The sequence below is a fragment of the Lithobates pipiens genome, unplaced genomic scaffold (assembly GCF_037356315.1).
Source record: "Lithobates pipiens isolate NorthernLeopardFrog02 unplaced genomic scaffold, aLitPip1_a1.2 Scaffold_3, whole genome shotgun sequence".
Classification (NCBI taxonomy): domain Eukaryota; kingdom Metazoa; phylum Chordata; class Amphibia; order Anura; family Ranidae; genus Lithobates; species Lithobates pipiens.
In genome coordinates this window covers 230,540,716-230,566,847 of record NW_027507790.1, presented here as the reverse complement: position 1 = coordinate 230,566,847, position 26,132 = coordinate 230,540,716, and the positions used below count along the sequence as shown (strand labels likewise).

The following is a 26,132-nucleotide window of genomic DNA, read 5'->3' as shown; positions in this document are numbered from 1 at the left end:
CCCCCACCAAAAAAAATGAACTAATGCCATTAAACAACAGACTACCACACCCATGTGGCACAGTACCCAGGCAACGGCTTATATTAATTTTGAACAACAAAGTATGCAGTATACTGTATGCAGCCCCTGAAGGGAACACATTGCTGACCTCCAGGCCTTTTAACCAATTTCTGTTCTGTTATATAAAATGAAATAGTTCAACTCACCATAATGCAAAATCAGTGGGATCCCTGAGCGTGTCACTTGCCATCATCGCCTGCCACCAGATGCAGATTGTAACTTGTCAAACGTTGCGGAATGTCACCTACCACATGTTGCGGATTGTCACTTGCCAAGTCACCTGCCACACATTATGGATTGTCACTTGCCACGTCCTGGATTGTCACTTGCCACACATTATGGATTGTCACTTGCCACGTCACTTGCCACACATTATGGATTGTAACTTGCCACGTCCTGGATTGTCACTTGACACACATTAAGGATTGTCACTTGTCACATCACCTGCTACACATTGCAGATTGTCCACTTGCCACGTCGCCTGCCACCAGATGCAGATTGTCACTTGTCACACGTTGCAGAATGTCACCTGCCACATGTTGCGGATTGTCCACTTGCCAAGTCCCGGATTGTCACTTGCCACATTACCTGCCACACATTACGGATTGTCACTTGCCATGTCCTAGATTGTCACTTGCCACGTCTCGGGTTGTCACTTGCCACGTCACCTGCCACACATTACGGATTGTCACTTGCCACGTCACCTGCCACACATTACGGATTGTCACTTGTCACATCACGGATTTTCACTTGCCACGTCACCTGCCACATGTTACGGATTGTCACTTGCCACATCCAGGTTGTCACTTGCCATGTCACCTGCCACACATTACGGATTGTCACTTGCCACGTCCCAGATTGCCACACATTACAGATTGTCACTTACCACATCCTAGATTGTCACTTGCCACACATTATGGATTGTCACTTGCACGTCCCGGGTTGTCACTTGCCACGTCACCTGCCACACATTACGGATTGTCACGTCACGGATTTTCACTTGCCACGTCACCTGCCACATGTTACAGATTGTCACTTGCCACATCCAGGTTGTCACTTGCCACGTCACCTGCCACACATTACGGATTGTCACTTGCCACGTCCTAGATTGCCACACATTACAGATTGTCACTTACCACATCCTAGATTGTCACTTGCCACACATTATGGATTGTCACTTGCACGTCCCGGGTTGTCACTTGCCACGTCACCTGCCACACATTACGGATTGTCACGTCACGGATTTTCACTTGCCACGTCACCTGCCACATGTTACGGATTGTCACTTGCCACATCCAGGTTGTCACTTGCCATGTCACCTGCCACACGTTACGGATTGTCACTTGCCACGTCTCTGGTTGTCACTTGCCACGTTGCCTGCCACACATTATGGATTGTCATTTGCCACGTCATGGATTTTCACTTGCCACGTCACCTGCCACACGTTACGGATTGTCACTTGCCACGTCCTGGGTTGTCACTTGCCACGTCGCCTGCCACACATTATGGATTGTCACTTGCTCTGCCACTTTCCTGCTGTGTCACAGAGTCAGCCAGCAGATTATCAGTCAGGCAGCAGAGAGATAATGTCATCTCTCTGCTTCCTGGCTGCCTGCACAGTGAGGGGGGAACTGCACTGCAGGGATGAGAGGGCGGCGAGAGATGATGTCATCTCTATGCTCCCTCGCCCGTCAGCTCCCTGATTGGCCAGCCCGCTCACGCCCACTCTCTCACCAGCGGACCGGCCACTCTCATCTGCCTCCCACTATCACCCGCGGAGCCCCCCACGGACCGCGGAGCCCCCCGCGGACCCGCGGACTGCCCGCTCTCACCCGCGGAGCCGCCCGCGGTCCACCCGCGGAGCCGCGGACTACCCGCGGAGCCGCGGACTACCCACGGGCCGCCCGCGGACCGCCAGCTCTCCCCCGCGGAGCCGCCCGCGGACCACCCGCGGACTGCCCGCGGGCCACCCGTGGAGCCATCCGCTATCTCCCGCGGAGCCATAGCGCCTGTCCTCACCGGGCCCCATTTGACTGCGGGCCCCATAGCGCCCGCATGTGCTGCTATGGCGGTAGTTCCGCCACTGCTCTCTGGCCAGTACCTACTTTATCTTTCAGATTTGCCAACTTCTGTATTTGCTAAAATGCTATATTCTTTTGAAATTCTGAAAAAAAATCATCAATTGCTGCCACTGTACCCATCAAATGCAGCCACTGTGTCCATCAAACGCAGCCAGTGTGCCCTCAAATGCTGCCACTGTGCCATCAATTGCAGCCACTGTGCTCATCAAACGCTGCCACTGTGCCCAAATGCTGCCACTGTGTCCATCAAATGCTGCCACTGTGCCCATTAAATGCTGCCACTGTGCCCATCAAACTCAGCCACTGTGCCCATCAAATGCTTCCACTGTGCCCTTCAAACGCTGCCACTGTGCCAACAATTGCAACCACTGTGCCCATCAAATGCTGCCACTGTGACCTCAAATGTTGCCACTGTGCCCATCAAACACTGCCACTGTGCCCATCAAACGCTGCCACTGTGCCATCAAATGCTGCCAGTGTGCCCATCAAATGCTGTCAGTGTGCCCATCAAATGCTGCCAGTCTGCCCATTATATGGTGCCAATGTGCCCATCAAATGCTGCCAATGTGCTCATCAAATGCTGGCAGTGTCCCTCTCGGGACATCCCGCACCACGCCCCTTCCCCACAAATAGATCGCGGGACACTCCCCTTCCACAACCCCCCCACCTCCGCAGATGGATCGCGGGACACCCTGGCCCGCTCACCCCCACATATGGATCGTGGGACGCCCTGTGCAGAAGGACCGGCACTTACCCTAAGGTGTCCTCTTCTTGTCTCCTTTCCTCTTTTCAGCTTCCACCGCTCTGTTCCACTTGCACCAAAGCGCTGAGCATCCAAAAGGGACGCCTGGTGCTTTGGCCAATCATGAAACAGGTTTCCTTGACCTGCCTTCTGATTGGCGGGGAGGCAATGTGGTGTGAAAATAGAGAATATTCATTTGCTATGGTCACACAGTTGGGTGGGATCAGGCCGCACTCTCTGTGCCCCGAGCCCACCATTTTTTGAAGCCCAGGTGCTCCAAAAAATACACCCCCTCCTGCCACCGCCATAGGAGTCCATGCATATGGCATCCAGAAAGGGGCAATGCATGGGCCGCCACTGTAACTAGGTGTGACCCCCCCCCCCAAAAAAAAACACAAAAATAATCAATGTACTGTATACTCTGTTGTCACCTGGTGATCTGTAACTCTAGAAAGGGAAATTGGCGCTGTTCAAATGTAACTACTGTATGTCATGTATGCAAGTGCGTGTGCACTGGGGAAAATATAGGTAATGTCAGTATTAGCTAAACAAGTGCATACACAAATTAATAAATATGTCACTTTCTGTAAAGTGCAATGCGCATATGAATAAAATATAAATTAAATTATAAATAAAAATACCAAAAAAACATTTAGATGGTGACCAATAGTGTGGCCAAAAACACCATAAAATTGTGTATAAATAATAAAGTGACAAACATAAATCATGTTTCATCAGTCCCGAAAAAATCCCAAGAAAAAAGAAAATTTATAAATCTTCTAAAATATTAAAGTGGTTGTATAGTCATAAAAATGACTTTTACGTACAGTAAAGCCTATAATAAGGCTTACCAGTAGGAAAAAAAATATCCGGTTTAGGACTTAATTTGCCGGGAGGGCGTCCCTGGATGTCCTCCAATGCTTGAGCGGCCTGCGCACCCCCTGCAGGGTACATGTGGTGTGCTCTGTGATCAGGGAGTCTATGAGACTCTCCTGATCACAGATCCCGACCCCTTACCACGTAATCAACTGTCAGTCAATGACAGCTGATCATGTGATGTAAACAAAGCCGGTAATGCTGATAGCGTGAGGATGAAAAAAAAAAAGACGGTCACTGGCGGCTGCAAGAGGGACATCGGTCCCAATTGTGAAGGTACCTACCAGTGCCCACCAGTGCCACCTACCAGTGCCCACAGTACCCCCCATGAGTGCCCACAGTGTCACCTCACAGTGCCACCTATCAGTGCCACCTCACAGTGTCGCCTATCAGTGCCCACAGTGCGGCCTATAAATTAATCAGTGCATCATTACCAGTGCTGCCTATCAATACCACCTACCAGTGCCCATCAGTGCCACCTATCATTGCCCATCAGTGCCATCTGTCAGTGCCACCCATGAATGCCACCCATCAGTGCCACTCATCAGTGCCCATCATTGTCATCTTATCTGTGCCCATCAGTGCCATCTTATCTGTGCCTATCAGTGTCGCCATATCTGTGCCCATCAGTGCAGCCTATCAGTGCCCATCAGTGCAGTCTCATCAGCTAATATCAATGAAATTGGTCTGGGCAGCAGGGGGGTTTAAGTGGCCAATAAGCAAGAGGTTAATTGCCGGGAGGCCGTCAATATAGATGTCCTCCCATGCTTGACCTGCCTGCGCGGCCCGCAAGGGTGCGCACGGCACACTCTGCGATCATCGAGTCAGTGAGACTCGGCTGATCACAGATCAGAGTAAGGGGTCGATCCCGGGCTCTTACCACGTGATCAGCTGTCAGTACAATCAGTACAACGATCTGTTGTCCGATTGTCGGACGATGTGTACGTGCCATTAGGCTCTATTCACCTTTGGCATTTTTTGAATCTCAGGTAGAATTGCTGCAATTCTGCCCACAATCTCAAGTTGCATACAAATCGCAGGTTCGGGTGCCATTTACTTTCAATGGCACCTAAAACGCAGTGTGGTTTTTGCGGCAATTGTCGAGCGAATTTAGCGCGATGCAATTGTGGTAAACCACATCACGTGAAGCCTGTTGCTCAAAAAGTAGCAGGAGCTTCTTTTGGGTGACAAACTTCACGTAATGTGATTTGCAGCGTGTTAAATTGTGGCAAAAACACCAAATAAATGGCACCTAAACTTGCGTTTTGCCATACCTCCCAAAAAAAGTTCATCAAATCCATAAGGGCTTTTTTTACCACTACAATTCCTATATATTGGCTTTTAAAATGTACAAATGCAGCAATTTGGAATTTGGATGAAAGGTTTAGCACTGGGAAAAACTTTTGAAAGAAAAAAGTGCATTCTATATACAATTATATGGATCAGAGCAAAATGAGGGACAAATGGGGAGGAAAGAGGGACAGAGGGACATTGCTCCAAATCAGGGACATTGCTCCAAATCAGGGACAGTTGGGAGCTATGGTTTTGCGATTGTAGTGCGATTTGAGATCGTGGGCAGAATCGCAGCAATTCTGCCAGAGTTCCCAAAACACCAGATGTCAATGGGGTCTTAGTTTACAAGGTGGTAAAAACAGGTGGCTGAGCCGCAGTTTTATCAGCTTCTGACTGCCCTCCTTAACAGGTTTCTGGCATCACACATATTCATTACACCTCAAAGGGGAGCTCCAGAAAGTAAGGTGAAGTCTTCAATAAAAAACATTGTTTTTTTTTTATGAAACTAGGGAAGCCTCAACAATGGGGAGTGGAAAGGGGAAACTATTTTAATTGGGATCTCAGCACTATAGTAAAGGACATGGGGATCAGGTCAGTGACAGAGAGAATATTCTAAAGAAGTTCTCATTTTACAAGTGAGGAAAAAGCTGTCCTTCCTCCCACAATGCATAGCGATGCTAGAGCCCTGCCTAGGTTGCCATGACAGTTGTTGTGGAAGCTTTCTGTTGCTATGGTAACAGCATGGTGTACAGTGTAAACAGAAGAGCCGGTGTGGATGGGAAGTGCAGAGTGAATTCAGGAGAAGCCGATCACAGAGGAGGAGGTGAATACAAACCCAACACACGGGCAGCTTGTGGAACTACAAGTCCCAGCATGTCTCTGGCTTTCCTGATACTAAAGCACTGCACGTCAGATTATGACATTGCCATGTGTGCTGCCGGTGACAAGGAAAGGCGCCCCTCACTCTGTGTTCTTTCTCTACACAGATATCATATGAATGCAATTCATTTATATATTTACAACTTTAGGGCCCGTACACACGATCAGAAATTCATCCAGCAAAAGTCCGATGAGAGCTTATGGTCAGAAATTCCAACCGTGTGTATGCTCCATCTGACTTTTGCTGGCGGAATTTCCGCCAGAAAAAGATTGAGAGCAGGTTCTCTATTTTTCTGACGGAAAAAGTTCAGATTGGAAATTCCGATAGTCTGTAGCAATTCCAACGCGCAACATTCCTACGCATGCTCGGAAAAACAATTCAGCGCATGCTCGGAAGCATTGAACTTCATTTTCTCGGCTTGTCGTAGTGTTGTACATCACCGCGTTCTTGACGGTCGAATGTTCAGCGAACTTGCGTGTGACCGCGTGTATGCAAGCCAAGCTTTAGCAGATTTCCGTCGGAAAAACCATCCAAGGTTTTTCAGACGGAAATTCCGCTGGTGTGTACGGGGTATTAGACCTTGTGTTTATTTCTGATCTACTAAACCCTTCCCTTCATATATGTGTTTGTGTTTAGTCTTATTATGCTTATTATGTCATCTCAGTTTAATTTGGTTCATTTACTGACCATACACTATACAATCTGATTGTACAATGTGCTTTAAATCTATCATCAAGTGTGTATTGGTATGGGCCTGCTGAATCTGATACAAGTTGAAATGGGTTGTTTGGGTTTGTCCTCCTATTACATAGTTTTGGTAAATATAAAAGAGATAGTATAGGGATTGTATAATCAGATTGTACAGAACAGGGATATGCAATTAGTGGACCTCCAGCTATTGCAGAACTACAAGTCCCACGAGGCATAGCAAGACTCTGACAGCCACAAGCATGACACCCAGAGGCAGAGGCATGATGGGACTTGTAGTTTTGTAACAGCTGGAGGTCCACTAATTGCATATCCACTAATTGCATATCCCTTGTATAGAGTATGGTCAGCTTAAGGCTCACCAAGCATGTTGCAATCTTCTTTAGATCTACAAAAAAACCTATGTAGGGTAAGGGCCTACAGATTAATTGGACCAGTTAGGTAGGTCCTCATATTATATGGTTTTGGTAAATCTGAAGTTGATTGTACAGAGATTGTATTGTCAGATTGTAACATGTCTGATGAACTTAAATTAGAACTATAGACAAAAGTTTTTTTTTTTCATTTTGGATAGAGCAAGGAGGGTGTTAACACCTGTCAGATTTTTTTTTTCTCCATCTGTGTCGCATTGCAGAGATTTAGCTTCACTTCCTGTCCCATAGCCAAACAGGAAGTGAGAGGAAATCCCTGCAAATTAAAAGAATTCCTTGAGGACCCCCAGCTCACCAGAACTAGTGTCCCCATAGGATGACTGCCTCTCTATTACTTTTCTGGGGACAACCCAAAATGTGGGATTTTCTTTACTTTCCATCATAATGGTATTTAGGACAAATAGGGAGGTTGTATCTCCTTAACAAGGACACAGACAGCAATAGAAACTGACAGGTGTTCTAATCCTTCTGCACTCTATCCAAAATAAAAAATAAAAAACATTTTCCCTTTACAATTTTCTCGCCTGCAACAAAATTGCTTGATTCCCCCCATCAAGACAGTGTTGATGGCAAAAACTATTCCACAGTGCTATTGTGTTCTGCCAGCAAAAAAAAAAAAAAAAAGATAATAGCTGGCGTCTATAGCCACCGACAGTAGTCACATGCAAAAAAATCCAACAGGCTGGTTGTACTGAAGTCGATCAATTAATCAACTTCAGTGCAATCAGTGCAACCAGCTTGCCTATAAATGGTTGGTTTAAGGCTTAAGCCCCATACACACTATCAGATTTTCTGCTGAGTTTTTCCTTCAGATTTACCAAAACCATATAATATGAGGTCAAACCTTGGGAGTTTCAATTTGTGTGCAATCAGGCCGGCCCTTCTACTACATGGTTTTGGTAAATCTGAAGACAAAAACCAGCAGAAAATCTGATAGTGTGTGTGGGGCTTTTGACAGATGAGTGCTGGAAACAATATAAGGAGTAAAGCAATATAAAGAGTACCTTCTGCATGCAAGGAACTCCCCATCACTTAAAATCCATGTCCCTCAACACATACAGGTGCTTTGGTTTTTAAGCATATTACTACTGTATTAAAATGTATTGTACAGGGCCTTGAAAATGTATTCATTCCCCTTGAAATCTTTCACATTTTGTCATGTTACAACCAAAAACGTAAATGTATTTTATTGGTATTTTATGTGATGGACCAACACAGAGTGGCACATAATTGTGAAGTGGGAGGAAAATGATAAATGGTTTTCCAAGTTATTTTACAAATAAATATGTGAAAAGTGTGGGGTGCATTTGTATTCAGCCCCCTTTACTCTGATACCCCCTAACTAAAATCTAGTGGAGCCAATTGCCTTCAGTAAGTCTAGTAAATAGAGTCCACCTGTGTGCAATTTAATCTCAGTATAAACGCAGCTGTTCTGTGAAGCCCTGTGCCATCCACAATGTGCCCCTATCATTCCCCACTCTGTCCTCCACAATGTGCCCCCATCATTCCCCACTCTGTCCTCCACAATGTGCCCCCATCATTCTCCAATCTGTCCTCCGCAATGTGCACCCATCATTCCCCACTCTGTCCTCCACAATGTGCCCCCATCATTCCCCACTCTGTCCTCCACAATGTGCCCCCATCATTCTCCAATCTGTCCTCCGCAATGTACGCCCACCATTCCCCACTCTGTCCTCCACAATGTGCCCCCATCATTCCCCACTCTGTCCTCCACAATGTGCCCCCATCATTCTCCAATCTGTCCTCCGCAATGTGCACCCATCATTCCCCACTCTGTCCTCCACAATGTGCCCCCATCATTCCCCACTCTGTCCTCCACAATGTGCCCCCATCATTCTCCAATCTGTCCTCCGCAATGTACGCCCACCATTCCCCACTCTGTCCTCCACAATGTGCTCCCATCATTCCCCACTCTGTATTCCACAATGTGCCCCCATCATTCCCCACTCTGTCCTCCACAACGTGCCCCCATCATTCCCCACTCTGTATTAGATTCCGATAAGCCCCCCGCCCGCAGACCCCGACAACCAACGGCCAGGGTTGTCGGGAAGAGGCCCTTGTCCTCATCAACATGGGGACAAGGTGCTTTGGGGTGGGGGGGCCGTGCGGCCCCCCCTTCCCCAAGGCACCCCCATGTTGAGGGCACGCGGCCTGGTATGGCTCAGGATGGGGGGGGGGGGGCGCTCGCTCGCTTTCCTGGCCGGCCGGGTAGCGTGCTCGGACAAGGGTCCGATGTGGACCTGGGGGGAACCCCCACGCCGTTTTTTTCGGCATGGGGTTCCCCTTTAAGTCCATACCAGGTGGCGGGGCCAGCAACGTCTCCTTCGCGGGCCCCGCCTACCTGGAGACCCGCTTAAAATGAGCGGACTTTTCTCCGGGCGGGAAAAGTCCGTTCATTTCAAAAGTACGGCGGACTGGCACACACACGGCCGGATTGTCCGCCGAAATACGAGTCCGGTGGGAAGATTGGAGTGCAAAACTACTTTCTAAGTCCGCCGTACTTTCGTCTCAAAAAAGTATGCCGGAGGCTACACACGGGGGGATTGTCTGGCAGACTTGAGTTTGCCGGACTTTTCCACCCGATTGTTTGATCGTGTGTACGCGGCATTAGGCTTCATTTTCTGTTAAAGACCCAGATCTAATTTTTGCGTTATTTTTTTATACTCCTTTATTAATCACACAACATTGTTTATATCTTAGTACCTCTTGGACCCTAAACATTGGTTGTTTTGCTGAATTGCCAGTATTGTTAGTATTTACTGAAACGTCAGATGGTGGAAAATAAATTTACATAGCAGACAATCCGTGTTTTTATTACAGGTAGTAGAGCTGCCCTGGAACATGTTGCCAGTCCCCATCCCCATCCATATCCCCACCGACTCCACATATGCAGATCCTGGATCCAATTGCACGTAAGTTTGTTCATTGCTGTGTAACCTGTGGGTCAACATATATACTATATACATACACACTATATAACCAAAAGTATGTGGATATCTGACCATCACATCTACAGTACCATGGAAAAGTATTCATACCCCTTGAAATTGTCTAAATTTTGTCATGTTACAACTAAAAACATAAATGTATTTTATTGGGATTTTATCTTATAGACCAACACAAAGTGGCACAGAATTGTGAAGTGGAAGGAAAATAAATATTTTAAAAGTGTGGCGTGCATTTGTATTCAGCCCCTTTTACCCCTAACTAAAATCTAGTGCAACTAATTGCCTTCAGAAGTCACCTAATTAGTAAATAGAATCCACTTGTATGTAATTTAATCTCAGTATAAATACAGCTGTTCTGTGAAGCCCTCAGAGGATTGTCAGAAAACCGTAGTGAACAAACAGCATCATGAAGGCCAAGGAACACACCAGACAGGTCAGGGATAAAGTTGTGGAGAAGTTTTTTTTGGTTGAATAATGATTTGATTTGGAATATTTTCTATTGGTTTGGATGCATAGAATGCACTTTTTGGTTAAGTTCTATTGGCAGATAGCATGTCTAATTGTATTTGTTTTCTTATTTTAATGCACAATAAAAAAGATTGTAGAATAATACTTGGCAATGTGTTTTACTTCAAATGACAGTTTGGGAGTAGGCAGTTACATTTTAAAAAATACAATACAAAATGAACAAGAGACACCAACTTAGTTGTATTTTTGATCTTAAAAACTACGGGATAATGGTGTTGTGGTAACTTGCCCAAATAAGAAAAAAAAAAATATATATATATATATATATATACAGGTCCTTCTCAAAAAATTAGCATATTGTGATAAAGTTCATTATTTTCTGTAATGTACTGATAAACATTAGACTTTCATATATTTTAGATTCATTACACACAACTGAAGTAGTTCAAGCCTTTTCTTGTTTTAATATTGATGATTTTGGCATACAGCTCATGAAAACCCCAAATTTCTATCTCAAAAAATTAGCATATCATGAAAAGGTTCTCTAAACAAGCTATTAACCTAATCATCTGAATCAACTAATTAACTCTAAACACCTGCAAAAGATTCCTGAGGCTTTTAAAAACTCCCAGCCTAGTTCATTACTCAAAACCGCAATCATGGGTAAGACTGCCGACCTGACTGCTGTCCAGAAGGCCATCATTGACACCCTCAAGCAAGAGGGTAAGACACAGAAAGAAATTTCTGAACGAATAGGCTGTTCCCAGAGTGCTGTATCAAGGCACCTCAGTGGGAAGTCTGTGGGAAGGAAAAAGTGTGGCAGAAAACGCTGCACAATGAGAAGAGGTGACCGGACCCTGAAGAAGATTGTGGAGAAGGACCGATTCCAGACCTTGGAGGACCTGCGGAAGCAGTGGACTGAGTCTGGAGTAGAAACATCCAGAGACACCGTGAACAGGTGTCTGCAGGAAATGGGCTACAGGTGCCGCATTCCCCAGGTCAAGCCACTTTTGAACCAGAAACAGCGGCAGAAGCGCCTGACCTGGGCTACAGAGAAGCAGCACTGGACTGTTGCTCAGTGGTCCAAAGTACTTTTTTCGGATGAAAGCAAATTTTGCATGTCATTCGGAAATCAAGGTGCCAGAGTCTGGAGGAAGACTGGGGAGAGGGAAATGCCAAAATGCCTGAGGTCCAGTGTCAAGTACCCACAGTCAGTGATGGTCTGGGGTGCCATGTCAGCTGCTGGTGTTGGTCCTCTGTGTTTTATCAAGGGCAGGGTCAATGCAGCTAGCTATCAGGAGATTTTGGAGCACTTCATGCTTCCATCTGCTGAAAAGCTTTATGGAGATGAAGATTTCATTTTTCAGCACGACCTGGCACCTGCTCACAGTGCCAAAACCACTGGTAAATGGTTTACTGACCATGGTATTACTGTGCTCAATTGGCCTGCCAACTCTCCTGACCTGAACCCCATAGAGAATCTGTGGGATATTGGGAAGAGAAAGTTGAGAAACGCAAGACCCAACACTCTGGATGAGCTTAAGGCCGCTATCGAAGCATCCTGGGCCTCCATAACACCTCAGCAGTGCCACAGGCTGGTTGCCTCCATGCCACGCTGCATTGAAGCAGTCATTTCTGCAAAAGGATTCCCGACCAAGTATTGAGTGCATAACTGAACATAATTATTTGAAGGTTGACTTTTTTTGTATTAACCACTTCAATACAGGGCACTTAAACACCTTCCTGCCCAGACCAATTTTGAGCTTTCAGCGCTGTCGCACTTTGAATGACAATTGCGCGGTCATGCTACACTGTACCCAAATAAAATTTTTATCATTTTTTTCCCACAAATAGAGCTTTCTTTTGGTGGTATTTGATCACCTCTACGGTTTTTATTTTTTGCGCTACAAATAAAAAAATACCGAAAATTTTGAAAAAAAAAATGTTTTTTTTGTTTCAGTTTCAAAACTTTGTAAATAAGTATGTTTTCTCCTTCACTGATGGGCACTGATGGGGCTACACTGATGGGCACTGATAAGGTGGCACTGATGGGCACCAATGTGGCACCAATGAAGTGGCACTGATAGGCGGCACGGATGGGCGACACGGATGGGCGACACGGATGGGCGACACGGACGGACACTGATAGGTGGCACAAATTGGCACTGATAGCTGGCACGGATGGGCGGCACGGATGGGCATGGATAGGCGGCACAGGTGGGCATGGATAGGCGGCACAGGTGGGCATAGATAGGCGGCACAGATGGGCATAGATAGGCGGCACAGGTGGGCACTCATAGGCGGCACAGGTGGGCACTCATAGGCGGCACAGGTGGGCACTCAGGCGGCACAGGTGGGCACTCAGGCGGCACAGGTGGGCACTCATAGGCGGCACAGGTGGGCACTCATAGGCGGCATCGGTGTTATAGTAATGGATGCCAATCAGTGCCAAACAATAATGCATGCCAATCAGTGATGCCCATTGTGGCCACTGATTGGCATCCATTATGGGCACTGATTGGCACCCATTGTGCTGACTGGCACCCTGGTGGTCTAGGGAGGATTATGGATTTTTATTACCTTTTCCCTGGTGGTCTAGTGGTGTCCCTGGTGGTCCAGTGTGGGCATCCTCGGGGGGGCTGTGCTGATAATCGATCAGCACAGACCCCCCCTGTCAGAGGAGCAGCCGATCGGCTCTCCTCTACTCGCGTCTGACAGACGCGAGTGAGGGAAAGCCGATCACCGGCTCTTCCCATTTACACTGTGATCAGCCGTGATTGGACACGGCTGATCACATGGTAAAGAGTCTCCGTCGGAGACTCTTTACCGAGATCGTAGTTGCCGGGTGTCAGACTGACACCCCGCAACAACGATCGCCGCGATGCGCGCCCCCGGGGGCGCGCAGCGGCTCATTATCCTAATCACGTCATATGACGTCCGGTTAGGATAATGAAACCACTTTGCCGCCGTCAATTTGTAATAGGGCGGGCGGCAAGTGGTTAAAAACACTTTTCTTTTATTGGTCGGATGAAATATGCTAATTTTTTGAGATAGGAATTTTGCTGTATGCCAAAATCATCAATATTAAAACAAGAAAAGGCTTGAACTAATTCAGTTGTGTGTAATGAATCTAAAATATATGAAAGTCTAATGTTTATCAGTACATTACAGAAAATAATGAACTTTATCACAATATGCTAATTTTTTGAGAAGGACCTGTATATATATATTATATTCTTCATATCACTAGAAAAAAAGCCTTTGAAAATTAGTTTGCAAGAGCTCCATCAGTATCACCAGCAAAGCAGCTTCATTATTATCCCATTAAAGAAGAAGAGAATTGTGCGCTGCATTTCGATATTTCATAATTTGCTACGTCACGAATGTTAATTCTCCATTACGAACGCTAGTTTACAAGACCAACTGCTTCTGGCTCGTCCTTGCTTCCGTGCATGCGTGTTTGCACTTTGGACTTTTGTCTGACAGACTTGTGTACACACGCTCGGAAAATCCGACAACAGACATTTGTCCGTGAAAAAAGTGAAAACCTGCCATCCAACATTTGTTGGCGGAAAGTCCGACAACAATTGTCGATGGAGCAAACACACGGTCGGATTTACCGCCGGTCATCACACATTTCCCATCGGAAAATCTGATCGCGTGTACGCGGCTTTAGCGTCAGCATAGCATTCACTGTTAAAGTTCAAAAATGAGTCATGTTTTGTCATTGTATTCATATTAGCAATTCTCCGTTGTATGTCCTAATGTATAAAAGAAGGTACCAATGTTTTCTTATTCTCGTATCCTTTTGTACCTTTTCCATGAAAAATTCATTAAAAAAAACTATTGAAATTAAAAAAATTGCAACACCCATCACTTTATTCTCTAGGGACTTTTTCAGAAGCCGTTTGGGGCTTCTGAGAAATTTTCTAGCAAAAAATACTGATTGTTACATGTAAACAAAAAGTGTCAGAAAAGTCTTCATGTGGTTAAACTGGATCTACCTCCCTTCTTCTGGGAAGGCCTTTTACATGACTTTGCAGTATGTCTGTGGGAATATTTTCTCATTCAGCCAAAACATGTATAAGGTCAGGTACTGATGCTGGAGGAGAAGACCTGGCTGCCAAATGGTGTGCCAACTCATACCGAAGGTGTTTAATAGAGTTAAGGTCAAAGCTCAGTCCTCTTGAGTTACTCCACGCTCATCAAACTATGGGGGGTTACTTACTAATACGAAAGAGTGCAGAATCCGCTGCAACTCTGCATAGCAACCAATCAGCTTCAAGGTTTTATTGTCAAAGATTAATTGAACAAGCTGAAGTAAGAAGCTGATTGGCTGCCATGCACAGTTGAACCAGATCTTACACTCTCTAGTTTTAGTAAATGGACCCCTATGTCTTTATGGTTGCACAGGTCCTAGAAAACAGGTAATTTGGGGCCACAGACAGGGCCAGATTAACGTAGGGGCTATTAGAGCTGCAGCTCCAAGCCCCTACCTTTAATATAGGCCCAGCAGGGTTGGACTGACCATTTGGGCATTGCCATTGCCCTACTGATGCTGTCCACTGCCAAAAACCCAGCCCCAAATGCATTTTGAAAAAAATAAAATAAAAAAAAGGAATTGTAAAAAATAAATTATAAAAAAAAAAAAAAAAAAAAAAAACTGCTGACACCGTCCACTGCACTACTTACACCATCCACTGCCCTCCACTGGAAAAACAAATAATAAAAAAGTAAAATTGTTAAAAAACAAAATAAAAAAAAACAAAAATAAGAATGTAAACAATAAAAGATTGCAACAAATAATAAAAAAAAAAATAAAAAAATAAAAAAAAAAGTATGCAGAAAATTCTGGCTCATTCACACGGGTTCTCTTGCACATAGTGTGAATGAGCAGTTTGTTCAAAATACCTAATTTGTTTTAATAAAAATTTGATTGCGTTTTAATTTTATTTATTAACCATAAAAACGGCCCTCCAAAGTCCTCAGCACCAGGCCCATGATGCTCTTAATCCGGCCCTGGCCACAGAATATGTCACGATACATGGTTGATGGTAGTAATAATAGTAATCATAAAAATACAGGACTTTTCTGTTTCTCATTGAGTATTATCTATTTTCTACAGAACTTCAAAGACGGCCAGCGTGGCTCAGGACGCAGAGGAGACAGAAGACAGTGTATTGGACTTCACGGAGCGATCCCAGGACAGAAATGACACCCATCCACCTAAAGGCCAGTCATTCCCTGTGAATAAATTAACAAAGGCTAAAATGAGGGTGGAGCAGTTCATCAGAGACAATGAGGTGAGAAGGTGCCCATGTTTTTTATTGTATTCTATGACTCTTACAGTATTTTTGTACTTTACACTGACCAGCCATAACTTCATGACCACTGACAGGTAAAAGTGGATAACATTGATTATCATGTTACAATGGCATCTGGAAATGGGTAGGATATGTTAGGCAGCAAGAAAGCATGTTGTTCCTGAAGTTTATGTGTTAAAAACATAAAAAAGTTAATCGCAGTTTGTTGCGTATGAGGCTGTGTAGCCGCAGACCGGTAAGGATGCCTATGCTGACCCGTGTCCACAGCCAAAAGCACCTACAATGGGAATGTCAGCATCAGAACTGGACCACAGAGCAGTGGAAGAAGTTGGCCTGGTCTGATGAATCACATTTTCTTTTACATGTATGGCACTTACCTGGGGAAGAGATGGCACCAGGATGCACTATAGGAAGAAGGCAAGCTGGCAGAGGCAGTGTGATGCTTTGGGCAATGTTCTGCTGAAAAACTTTGGGGCCTGCCATTCATCTGGATGACACATACCACCTAGTGTTACCACCTGTCCAGGATTCACCTGGACAGTTCGGGTTTGGAATCTTGTGTCCAGGTTTCAGTCTGCCTGAAACCCGGACAGATTATTTAGGCAGGGCTGTGGCTCCCCAAGTAACTGAGATAGTCACACAAAAATCTGTTGCCATCCAGGAGCTGCAGGCTGCTGTTTGGGGGCAAGTTTGGCATCAATGGGGGGCGGGGGGGTGATAATATGAGCAAGAGCAGCTTGGCCACACCCACTGTTCTCGCAGCACGCTGCATTACCACTCTCATTGAGGCACCCAAAAGGTGTCCAAGGTCTTTTATAATCCTATAGTGTATACTTCGGGGGAGAAAAGTGCCCTGTAAAGTCTTCAGGTTTGGCTTGAAGAAAAGGTGGCAACCCTAATACCACCTACCTAAACATTGTCGCTGAATAAGTACACGCCTCCATGGAAATGGTATTCCCCAATGGCAGTGGCCTCTTTCAGCAGGATAGAAAAGAAACAAAATCCTCTTGTGGTGGACTTTTAAGGCACAGAAATCATTTGGGAAAAATGTATCTAGTTTGAAAAATGTTTATTCACTATGATAAGTACAAAATATAAAAAACACATAAAAAAGATACAATAGAACAAATTTACAATGCTGTCATCACAAACTAGCACAAGTAGTGAACCAGGAATTCTTGCACCCGCCGCGTTTCGGAGCACATGTGTGTATCTCCTTCCTTAGGGGTATAATTAAGCGAGAATACTAAGTGTTATATATATTGGGATGACAACCCTTTCACACCATGTCGATTAAAAACATATGAATGCAAAAAGATGTTCCCGATTTGCTTGAGCCAGAGACCCAACACAGGTGGCGTGCCTCAAAAAGAGGGTTGCCTACCCTGAAAAGCTAACCCAACTCCCTCACACACAAACCAGAACCGGAGGGGGGAGGCCAGGGGACCCGCTGGGGCCAAAAAGGAAAAAGACCGCTAATGTAAAGAACCACTTGAGTGTGCAAAAAACGTTATTTGTTGTAGAGAGCACAGTCACCACAACTATTGAAATGATGTCTGTGCCTTAAAAGTCCACCACAAGGGAATTTTGTTTCTTTTCTATATTATTGGATGTGGCACAACCCGATGCTCAAATATAGCCGACTCACCACTTGCAATCTTTCAGCAGGATAATGTGCCCCGTCCCACTGCAAACATGATTCAAGAATGGTTTGAGGAACACAACAATGAGTTTGAAGTGTTGACTTGGCCTCTAAATTCTCCAGATCAAATCAAGCATCTGTGGTATGTGCTGGAAAAACAAAGCTCACTGCATGGAGGTCCCACCTCACAACTTACAGGACTTAAAGGATCTGCTACTGATGGCTTATTTCCAGATACCACAGCAGACCCTCAGAGGTCTAGTGACAGAATAAAGGGAGCCTACTCAATATTAAGTGGGTGGCTACATGAGCGTCCGCAGAACTTTTTTCGGGGGGGGGGGCATCATTTTCAGCTCACCCATGCTCTGACCCTTTTCAACAATGTCATTATCACATTATCATGGTCATAGACTGCAGACGTAGTACAGGTGATGGTCAGAGACTGCAGACATGGCACAAGAAACTGTCAGAGACTGCAGACATGGCCCAATAGACTGTCAGAAACTACGGACATGGCCCAATAGACTGTCAGAGACTGCAGACATGGCCCAAGAGACTGTCAGAGACTGCGGACATGGCCCAAGAGATTGTCAGAGACTGCGGACATGGCCCAAGATACTGTCAGATACTGCGGACATGGCACAAGAGACTATCAGAGATGGTGTACATGGCCCAAGAGACTGTCAGCGATGGCATACATGGCCCAAGAGACTGTCAGAAACTGCATACATGTGGGGGGTGACAGAGAGAGACAGGTGGGTGACAGAGAGAGGGGGGTGACAGAAAGAGACAGAGGGATTGACAGAGAGAGGAGTGTGACAGAGAGACGGGGGGGTGACAGAGAGGGGTGATGGGGGTCATCACTCCTGATCTGATCCCTGATTCCGCACTTGCCCCCCCTTGCCCCTACCTGCGGTCGCCCATGGCTGGCTATAAAGTTATGGCTAATCAATACATATGCTAGCCTTTTCTACTGGGAATTCTGTCTCAGGTGGCGCCTACTAGTGGTGGCAAAGAACAAAGAGTCATATTTACCAAATTTTTCTTTGGTCCTTTTTGCATTATTATTGTTAGAATTCTATAGTACCAACAGTTTGCTCAGAGTTTTACAAAGTAAAGGGAGACAGTGGAGTTACAATGCATATCAAGACAAAAGGGATAGGAGGTCCCTACTCATGAGAGCTAACAAACCAAAGACAAATCAAGCAGCACATCTGAAGAGGGTGGGGGTATAGATGCTGTATGGGTAAGCTGTCTGTGAATGGGGCATACGTCTATGCAATTATCGGCGCATTCCAATGTACAGTCATGTCTTGTAATTTCTATCTATGGGCAGCTGTGTGCAGCAGATGTGAGTCCCGGGGAAGTTTTATGCAGATTCTGGACGCTCATGCACGCTGTACAGGCGCCTTACATGCGTGTTCATGAGCCCTAACTGAAGTCATTTGTTGTATTTGAATATACTGTATATACCCCAAGTATTTAGCAACAGTGTGATGTCCAACCGGAGTGTTTTCAGTACAAACTTTCTAAATTGTATTATATGTTAGTAATATAATACTAGTAGTAATATAATTATATTAGCTGACATATCGCCTCCTTAATTCCTCTGAAAAGGGACCCAACTGCTAAATATTACAAACTGCATAGACCTGCTTTAGGATTGTTGGCCATTGTCAGTGCTGTATCTTTGCGTTAAACTAGAGTTTTCTGAATATGCAATTGTCCATAGGCTATTGAAGCCAGAGAGTCAGCATGACAGCCAGGGACCTATAATTGTTAGCAATGGCACCTCTCACTTTTCTCTCATGATATTTTTTCTTTAGGCCAGGATCAGATAAGTGCGAATCACGTGATAGGCGAGTGTAATGGGCACTCGATGGAGCCGGTTCACACATGTCCGGGGTGGCCACGGTGCGAATTCCAAAAGGGTCCTGTGTGTGTTTGGGTTCCGGTTCAGGTGTGAATTCAGACAAAAAACGGTGAACAGAAATGCACCGGACCCCATGCTGGCAACCGCGGCCACACATATGTGAACCTGAGTAATGTCTGAATTTTTGTCTTGATTTCTATTGCCTTACATATAACACTAACAGCTTTTTTGATAGCTTCTTACAGCCCACAAAGAGTTAATTAGATGTGTGGCATTGAGCAGAATTATCTATGGGGACTGCCATTGGAGACTTGCTGAGGCTTTCGCCAACCTTGCTCATGGATACCTTACTTATAGAGGTAATCTATTAAACTAAATTGTAAAACTACATTTTAGTAAATGCTGTATATTTTATTATGCTTACCAACGGGGCTGGGCTTACCCATAGGTAGGTGAGGGAGCTGCCTTGGGCACAGCATGATATGGGGTGGAGAGGGTGCTGAAGTGTGGGAGGGTGGTGGTAGGGAAGGGTGGGAGGTTGTTTATGAGAACCCAGGTTAGTGACACTAGCTGTCATGTTCTTCTCTGTACCTTGTCTTCCCCCTATCATCAGCAAATCCCAGCTGTCAAAATGACAGCCAGGTCCAGGTCTGTATTACAGCGGTGCAAGAGAAACCTTCTAAACAAGAGTGCAAAACACTGTTCAGAAGCCTAATTGTTATTATATATATATATATATATATATATATATATATATATATATATATATATACTGTATGTATGTGTGTGTGTCTCCAATGGCAATATACAGTGTGTGTGTGTGTGTGTGTGTGTGTGTGTGTGTATATATATATATATATATATATATATATATATATATATATATATATATATATATATATTATATATATATACTCACAGGGCTTTGCAGGAGTGTAGTTTATCCCAAAAAAAATACAATTGCGCGGTCATGCAGCGCTGTACCCAAATAACTTTTTTGTCCTTTTTTTCTCACAAATAGAGCTTTTTTTGGTGGTATTTGATCACCTCTGCGGTTTTTATTTTTTGCCCCAAAACAAACAAAACAAAAAAATAACAATATTTTTTACTTTCTGCTATAAAACACATCCAACAAAAAAAATGTAAAAATCCAATTTCTTCATCAGTTTAGGCCAATATGTATTCTTCTACATATTTTTGGTAAAAAAAAGAATGAAATAAGCGCATATTGCTTGGTTTGCGCAAAAGTTATAGCGCCTACAAACGATGGGATATTTTTATGATTTTTTAAAAATGATTTACTAGTAATGGCATCGATTGGCTACTGATAGCGGGACTACGATATTACGGCAGACAAATCGGACACCTAACTGCCACTTTTGACACTTTGGGGACCAGTGACACTAATACAGTGATCAGTGCTAAAATTATGCACTGTCACTGTACTAATGACACTGGCTGGGAAGGGGTTAACATCAGGGGCGATCAAAGGGTTAAATGTGTGTCTAGCCTGTGCTTTCTCGCTGTGTGGGAGGTGCTTTGACTAGGGGAAGGCATTGATCCATGTTCCTGCTTTACAGGAACACAGGATTAAAAACGTCCCTTTTGACAGAATGGAGATCTGCTTTATTTACATAAGCAGACTGCCGTTCTGCCTGTGTAACGAATGATCGGCGGGTGCCGGCAGATATCGAGTCTGCGGTACCCACAGATCGAGTGGGTCACCGGCAGCGCGTGCCCCAGACCCGGAAGTGGCAGATCATGTACTCGGTACGTGATTTGGCGCAGTACAGTGGGCGGTCCACAAGTGTTTAAAACATGCTAACATACTATCCATTTAGACACACAACTACAGTAGTAAGCAATGCGCCAGCGTCACAACACACCCAGTAAATGGACTTCCATAACTTACAATGACACAATGCATAGTGTGAATACGTCCTCAGTGCTGACCCATGTTTCAGTGTCCGTCTTTCTTTAAAATGTTGCCCATTACACTAATTGGAGGTATCAATTCACCCGCAACTCTTTTGTGTCTGATTTTTTTTCATTTTTTTTGTAGGGCTAGCTGCTCAGGCCAAACAACATGCCGAATCAGCCAAAAACATCTTGCTTGGTGGCGTTGACATGACTAAATCTTTGGAGGAAAAAAGAGGAATCTTGGGAACTCTAGTGACTATTTACTATACACTGGGCATGGCGAACCTGCTGCAGAACAAATATCCTTTTATACAGAGATCAGAAGTGTGATGATATTACGAGGGGCGTTCAGGTCAAACCGGAACGTTTCATTTTACATGTATAAAAAGGGATGCTAGCATGGTGGTACTACATGCAGTAGTAAGTGGTAAGTGTATCCTATTACTGATAGGCGGCGCACATGTCACAGACCAGTCCAGAGACCATTAATCAAGATGTCAGACAACAGTGTTAGTGCGTGCATGGAACGTATGGTGAGTTTCTTGTGAACGAAGGCGTAAAACCCACAGATATCTACAGATTTCATGCATAGTACGGTGATGAAATGCTCAGCTGCAATAAGGCATTTGGAGGGTGTAAACATTTCAGAGATGGTCGTATGTTCATCAGTGACAATCCTGGCCATGGTGGTTCCCAGCCCACAGCAGTCATTCCTATGAACACTCAGCACGTGGAACGCCGAATCCTAGATAATCAACACATAACCTGTCATGAAATTGCACAAGAGACAAATCTTTATGTGGGAACGGTGAACACAAGTGAAGAAGGCTTTCCTTGGATGATTCAGGCGAACTGACAAATCTTTCTATGCCAAAGCTTTACAGGCATTGGGTAAATGCCGGGATAAGTGTATAGATGTAGCAGGGGAGTAAATGGAAAGATAAATGCAGTTTCCACTCTTTGAAGTCCCAGTTTGACTTTAAACGAACCCTTGTATATGTATATATATGTATATACATGTAGCAGCCATAACCCTTGGCAGGGCGACCTTGGCTTTTGGGCTTACCGGTTACCTCCGCTTGGGTGGTTCTTTAGGGGTTCCCAGGGTTAGTACCCAACAACACCATAAAAGTCCTTTAGAAAAGGTTTTTATTTACAGGGGTAACATCCAAAAAACACAGTCTCATGTGGGAACAGAGGGCAAGGGTGAAGAAACTCAGGCACCTTGAACTGCTAGTTATCAGAAAGACTCTAATGCAACCCAGAGAGTAGCCACTCGCAGCTGGGTGACTCAAAGCTGTACAAATCTCTAGCCAGAGATTGACCCAGAACTTGTGAAATCTTTGACCTTGAGTAATTTGTAACAGAAGTGAACAGGAACCTTTTCCTCAGTACCTGGAATGTTCTCTGTCTCCTTGGCAGGACTGGAAAAACGTGGATTCGCTGATGTCCTTGACAACCCAGCAACCAGGCACTTCTCGGGATGCCAGCTTGTTGGCCCTCCTCCAAAGAGTCCTCCCCCAGTCGCTTACATGAGCTGTGGTGCCCCTCCAAGCCGAGAGCACACCCGGACGCCTTGAATCCTCCTTCGGTTACAGCACCTCGGACCAGCAGCTTCCGAGACTCGGGAACAGACGGATCCTTACCCCAGACCAGGCGGGTCTATTGGGGTTAGCCAACCAAAGCATGTTGCGGAGCGACACACGCTCCCTTGACCGGGACCCTTCGCGGGGCTACCCCGAACCCTGAATACGTGACCTCAACATCTTAAGTACCCTTCCCCAGACTCCTCAGCAGGGCCAGGCGCACCCACTGATTGGTTCCGGGGAAGCTGATACCTAAAGCGTCCAACCAGGCCTGGTTCTGAGCCTGTCATGTGCACCTCACTGTACACATGACCAGGCAGAACCCTAACACAGCCCAGCCAAACTGATGTCAAAGTTAAACCTACACAATCAGCCCTCAGAACCCCTTTACTGTTCTGAGGCAAAAAACGAAATTTGTACCTGACAGACACTTTGTCCAAAGTGTCATCGCTACATACACAAACTGTGGAACCTTGGATTATGAGCATAATCCGTTCCAGAATGCTTGTAATCCAAAGCACTTGCATATCAAAGAGAGTTTCCCCATAGAAGTCAATGGAAACGAATATAATTTGTTCCGCATTGACTTCTATTGCATGTAATATCGCATGTGGCCAGAGATGGGTGGGGCTGGCAGAGAGCCTCGGAAATACTCGGGGACAGCTCAGCTGAACACGGAAACACGCAGGAATGGAGTATTTGCAAGTGTTTCTGAATGTCACTGGTGCCCCAGCGCCTATGGCCAAATGCGGTACTGCACAGCCCATTAGCTTGAATTCTGCTTGTTTTGCAAGACAACACTCGCAAACCGAGTCAGAATAAAAAAAAAAGTTGGTCGTCTTTCAAAATGCTCATTACTCATACACCAAGGTTCCACTGCATATATATATATATATATATATATATATATATATATATATATATATATATACACTATAATGTCAAAAGTATTGTACACGCACATGAACTTTAATGACATCCCAGTCTTAGTCCATAGGGTTGAATATTGGGTTGGCCCACCCTTTGCAGCTATAACAGCTTCAACTCTTCTGGGAAGGCTGTCCACATGGTTTAGGAGTGTGTCTATGGGAATGTTTGACCATTCTTCCAGAAGCACATTTGTGAGGTCAGGCACTGGTGTTGGACGAGAAGGCCTGGCTCGCAGTCTCCACTCTAATTCATCCCAAAGGTGTTCTATCAGGTTGAGGTCAGGACTCTGTGAAGCCAGTCAAGTTCCTCCACCCAAAACTCGCTCATCCATCATTTTCTGGGCTTTGTGCACTGGTCCAAATCATTTGGTGGAGGGGGATTATGGTGTGGGGTTGTTTTTCAGGGGTTGGGTTTGGCTCTTTAGTTCCAGTAACGGGAACTCTTGAGGAGTCGGCATACCAATACATTTTGGACAATTTAAAGCTTCCAACGTTGTGGGAACAGTTTGGGGATGGCCCCTTCCTGTTCCAACATGACTGCGCACCAGTGTACAAAGCAAGGTCCATAAAGTATAAACAGAAAAGTCAGTGCTACTACCCATACACCACATAGATAGCAGAGCTCCCAGGTGCTCCATCCACAGTCACTGGCTGAGTAGATTAATGCAGAAAAAATGATCCGAACTCCGGTTGTTGTTCTTAAAATTTCTTAATTTTATTGAATAGCCACAGTGAACAAACGCTGATTAAATCAGTTGACACATTTCAGACTATAAGGCCTTAGTCATAACCACCAAGGTCCATAAAGACATGGATGAGTTTGGGGTGGAGGCACTTGATTGGCCTGCATCACACTGTCCCTTTGTGACATAACACACGGTCACTGGTATTAAAGAGCCATAAGATAAACAAAGTAGTAGTGGTCAGACACGATGCAATAAAACTGAACAATTGACATCCAATTCACAAAATGGTCAAAATGAATATCGATCAAGCAAGACAAAAAAACGGCATGACCAAGTGATGAGCGATGAGCGACAGATAGATAAGGTTTAGTTGAGTCAAGTTAGTTGTGGCAGAAAAAAACGATGGTATGGGGTTGATTGACAGAGGCGAAGCTTTTCATGCCCTTGTGAATCTCTTATGCCCCGTACACAGGAGCAGAATTTCTGTCGGAAAAATCTTGGATGGTTTTTCTGATGGAATTCCGCTCAAGCTTGGCTTGCATACACACGGTCACTCAAAAGTTTGCTGAACTTTCAACCGTCAAGAACGTGGTGATGTACAACACTATAACGAGCCAAGAAAATGAAGTTTAGTGCTTCCGAACATGCGTCAAATTGTTTCCGAGCGTGCGTACGGATTTTGCGCTTCGCAAATTGTACAGACGATCGGAATTTCCGATCTGAACTTTTTCCAACCGAAAAATTGAGAACCTGCTCTCAATCTTTTGCTGGTGTGAATTCGGCCAGTAAAAGTCCGATGGAGCATACACGCGGTCGCATTTTCCGACTAAAAGCTCTAATCGATCATTTTTTTGGAAAATTTTACCGGTAAGTTGGAAAACTTGGTCCGTCGGATATTCCGACGGAAACAGTCCGATACAGATCACACACAGTCGGAATATCCGACAAAGCGGTGCGATAGGAAACATTCCGACGGAATCTCCGACCGTGTGTACAAGGGCTTAGGGTGCAAAAAAGACCATCGATTGATCCTGTACGATAAATTTTTTCTACCACGACTGATCAATTTGTGTCAATTGAAACCATCACTATCTGTCACTTATCACTCGGCTGTGCAATTTTTTGTCTTGCTTGATCAAAGTCCATTTCAGCGTTTTTTTTTTTTAAATCACAATTTAAATGCCACCATAATAACTCACTAGAAATTCACAAAATGTTCCTATTAAAGAGATAGTTAGTTATTTTCATTGATTTCTGTATAATATTATAATGAGAGTGTGGAATTATTGTGCATTTAAAGATTATTTCCTGAACTGTCACACTGGCGGCGAGGCCTACACCAGCTTACAGAAGGTGGAGAAAATCGTGGAGGAGCTAGAAGAGCTTCAGGAGAAAAGCTCTGTTACTGCCAAAATATCGGAGAAAGACATTGCCTTGGCATTAGGAAGGTTATTAAGATCATTATTCATTTTATGCATTTTTTTTTGTAAAATTCCCTGGCATTTAACCACTTCAGACCCGGAAAGAATTTACCCCCTTCCTGACCGGAGCCCTTTTTGCGATTCGGCACTGCGTCGTTTTAACTGACACTTGCGCAGTCGTGCGACGTGGCTCCCAAACAAAATTGACGTCCTTTTTTTCCCACAAATAGAGCTTTCTTTTGG

The 26,132-nt window shown here is 44.8% G+C and overlaps 1 protein-coding gene across 1 annotated transcript in view; it reads left to right on the top strand.

Moving 5' to 3' along the window:
• The first annotated feature begins 5,768 nt into the window (after window positions 1-5,768).
• TTC23L (tetratricopeptide repeat domain 23 like) overlaps window positions 5,769-26,132 on the top strand; it is a 33,940-nt gene continuing 13,576 nt past the window's right edge. The window contains exons 1-6 of the mRNA XM_077462877.1: window positions 5,769-5,875; window positions 9,913-10,004; window positions 15,634-15,811; window positions 19,583-19,706; window positions 21,410-21,566; window positions 25,791-25,916. Of these exons, the coding sequence (XP_077319003.1) occupies window positions 9,934-10,004; window positions 15,634-15,811; window positions 19,583-19,706; window positions 21,410-21,566; window positions 25,791-25,916 (656 nt within the window). The 5' untranslated portion in view covers window positions 5,769-5,875; window positions 9,913-9,933. The remainder of the gene's footprint in view (window positions 5,876-9,912; window positions 10,005-15,633; window positions 15,812-19,582; window positions 19,707-21,409; window positions 21,567-25,790; window positions 25,917-26,132) is intronic.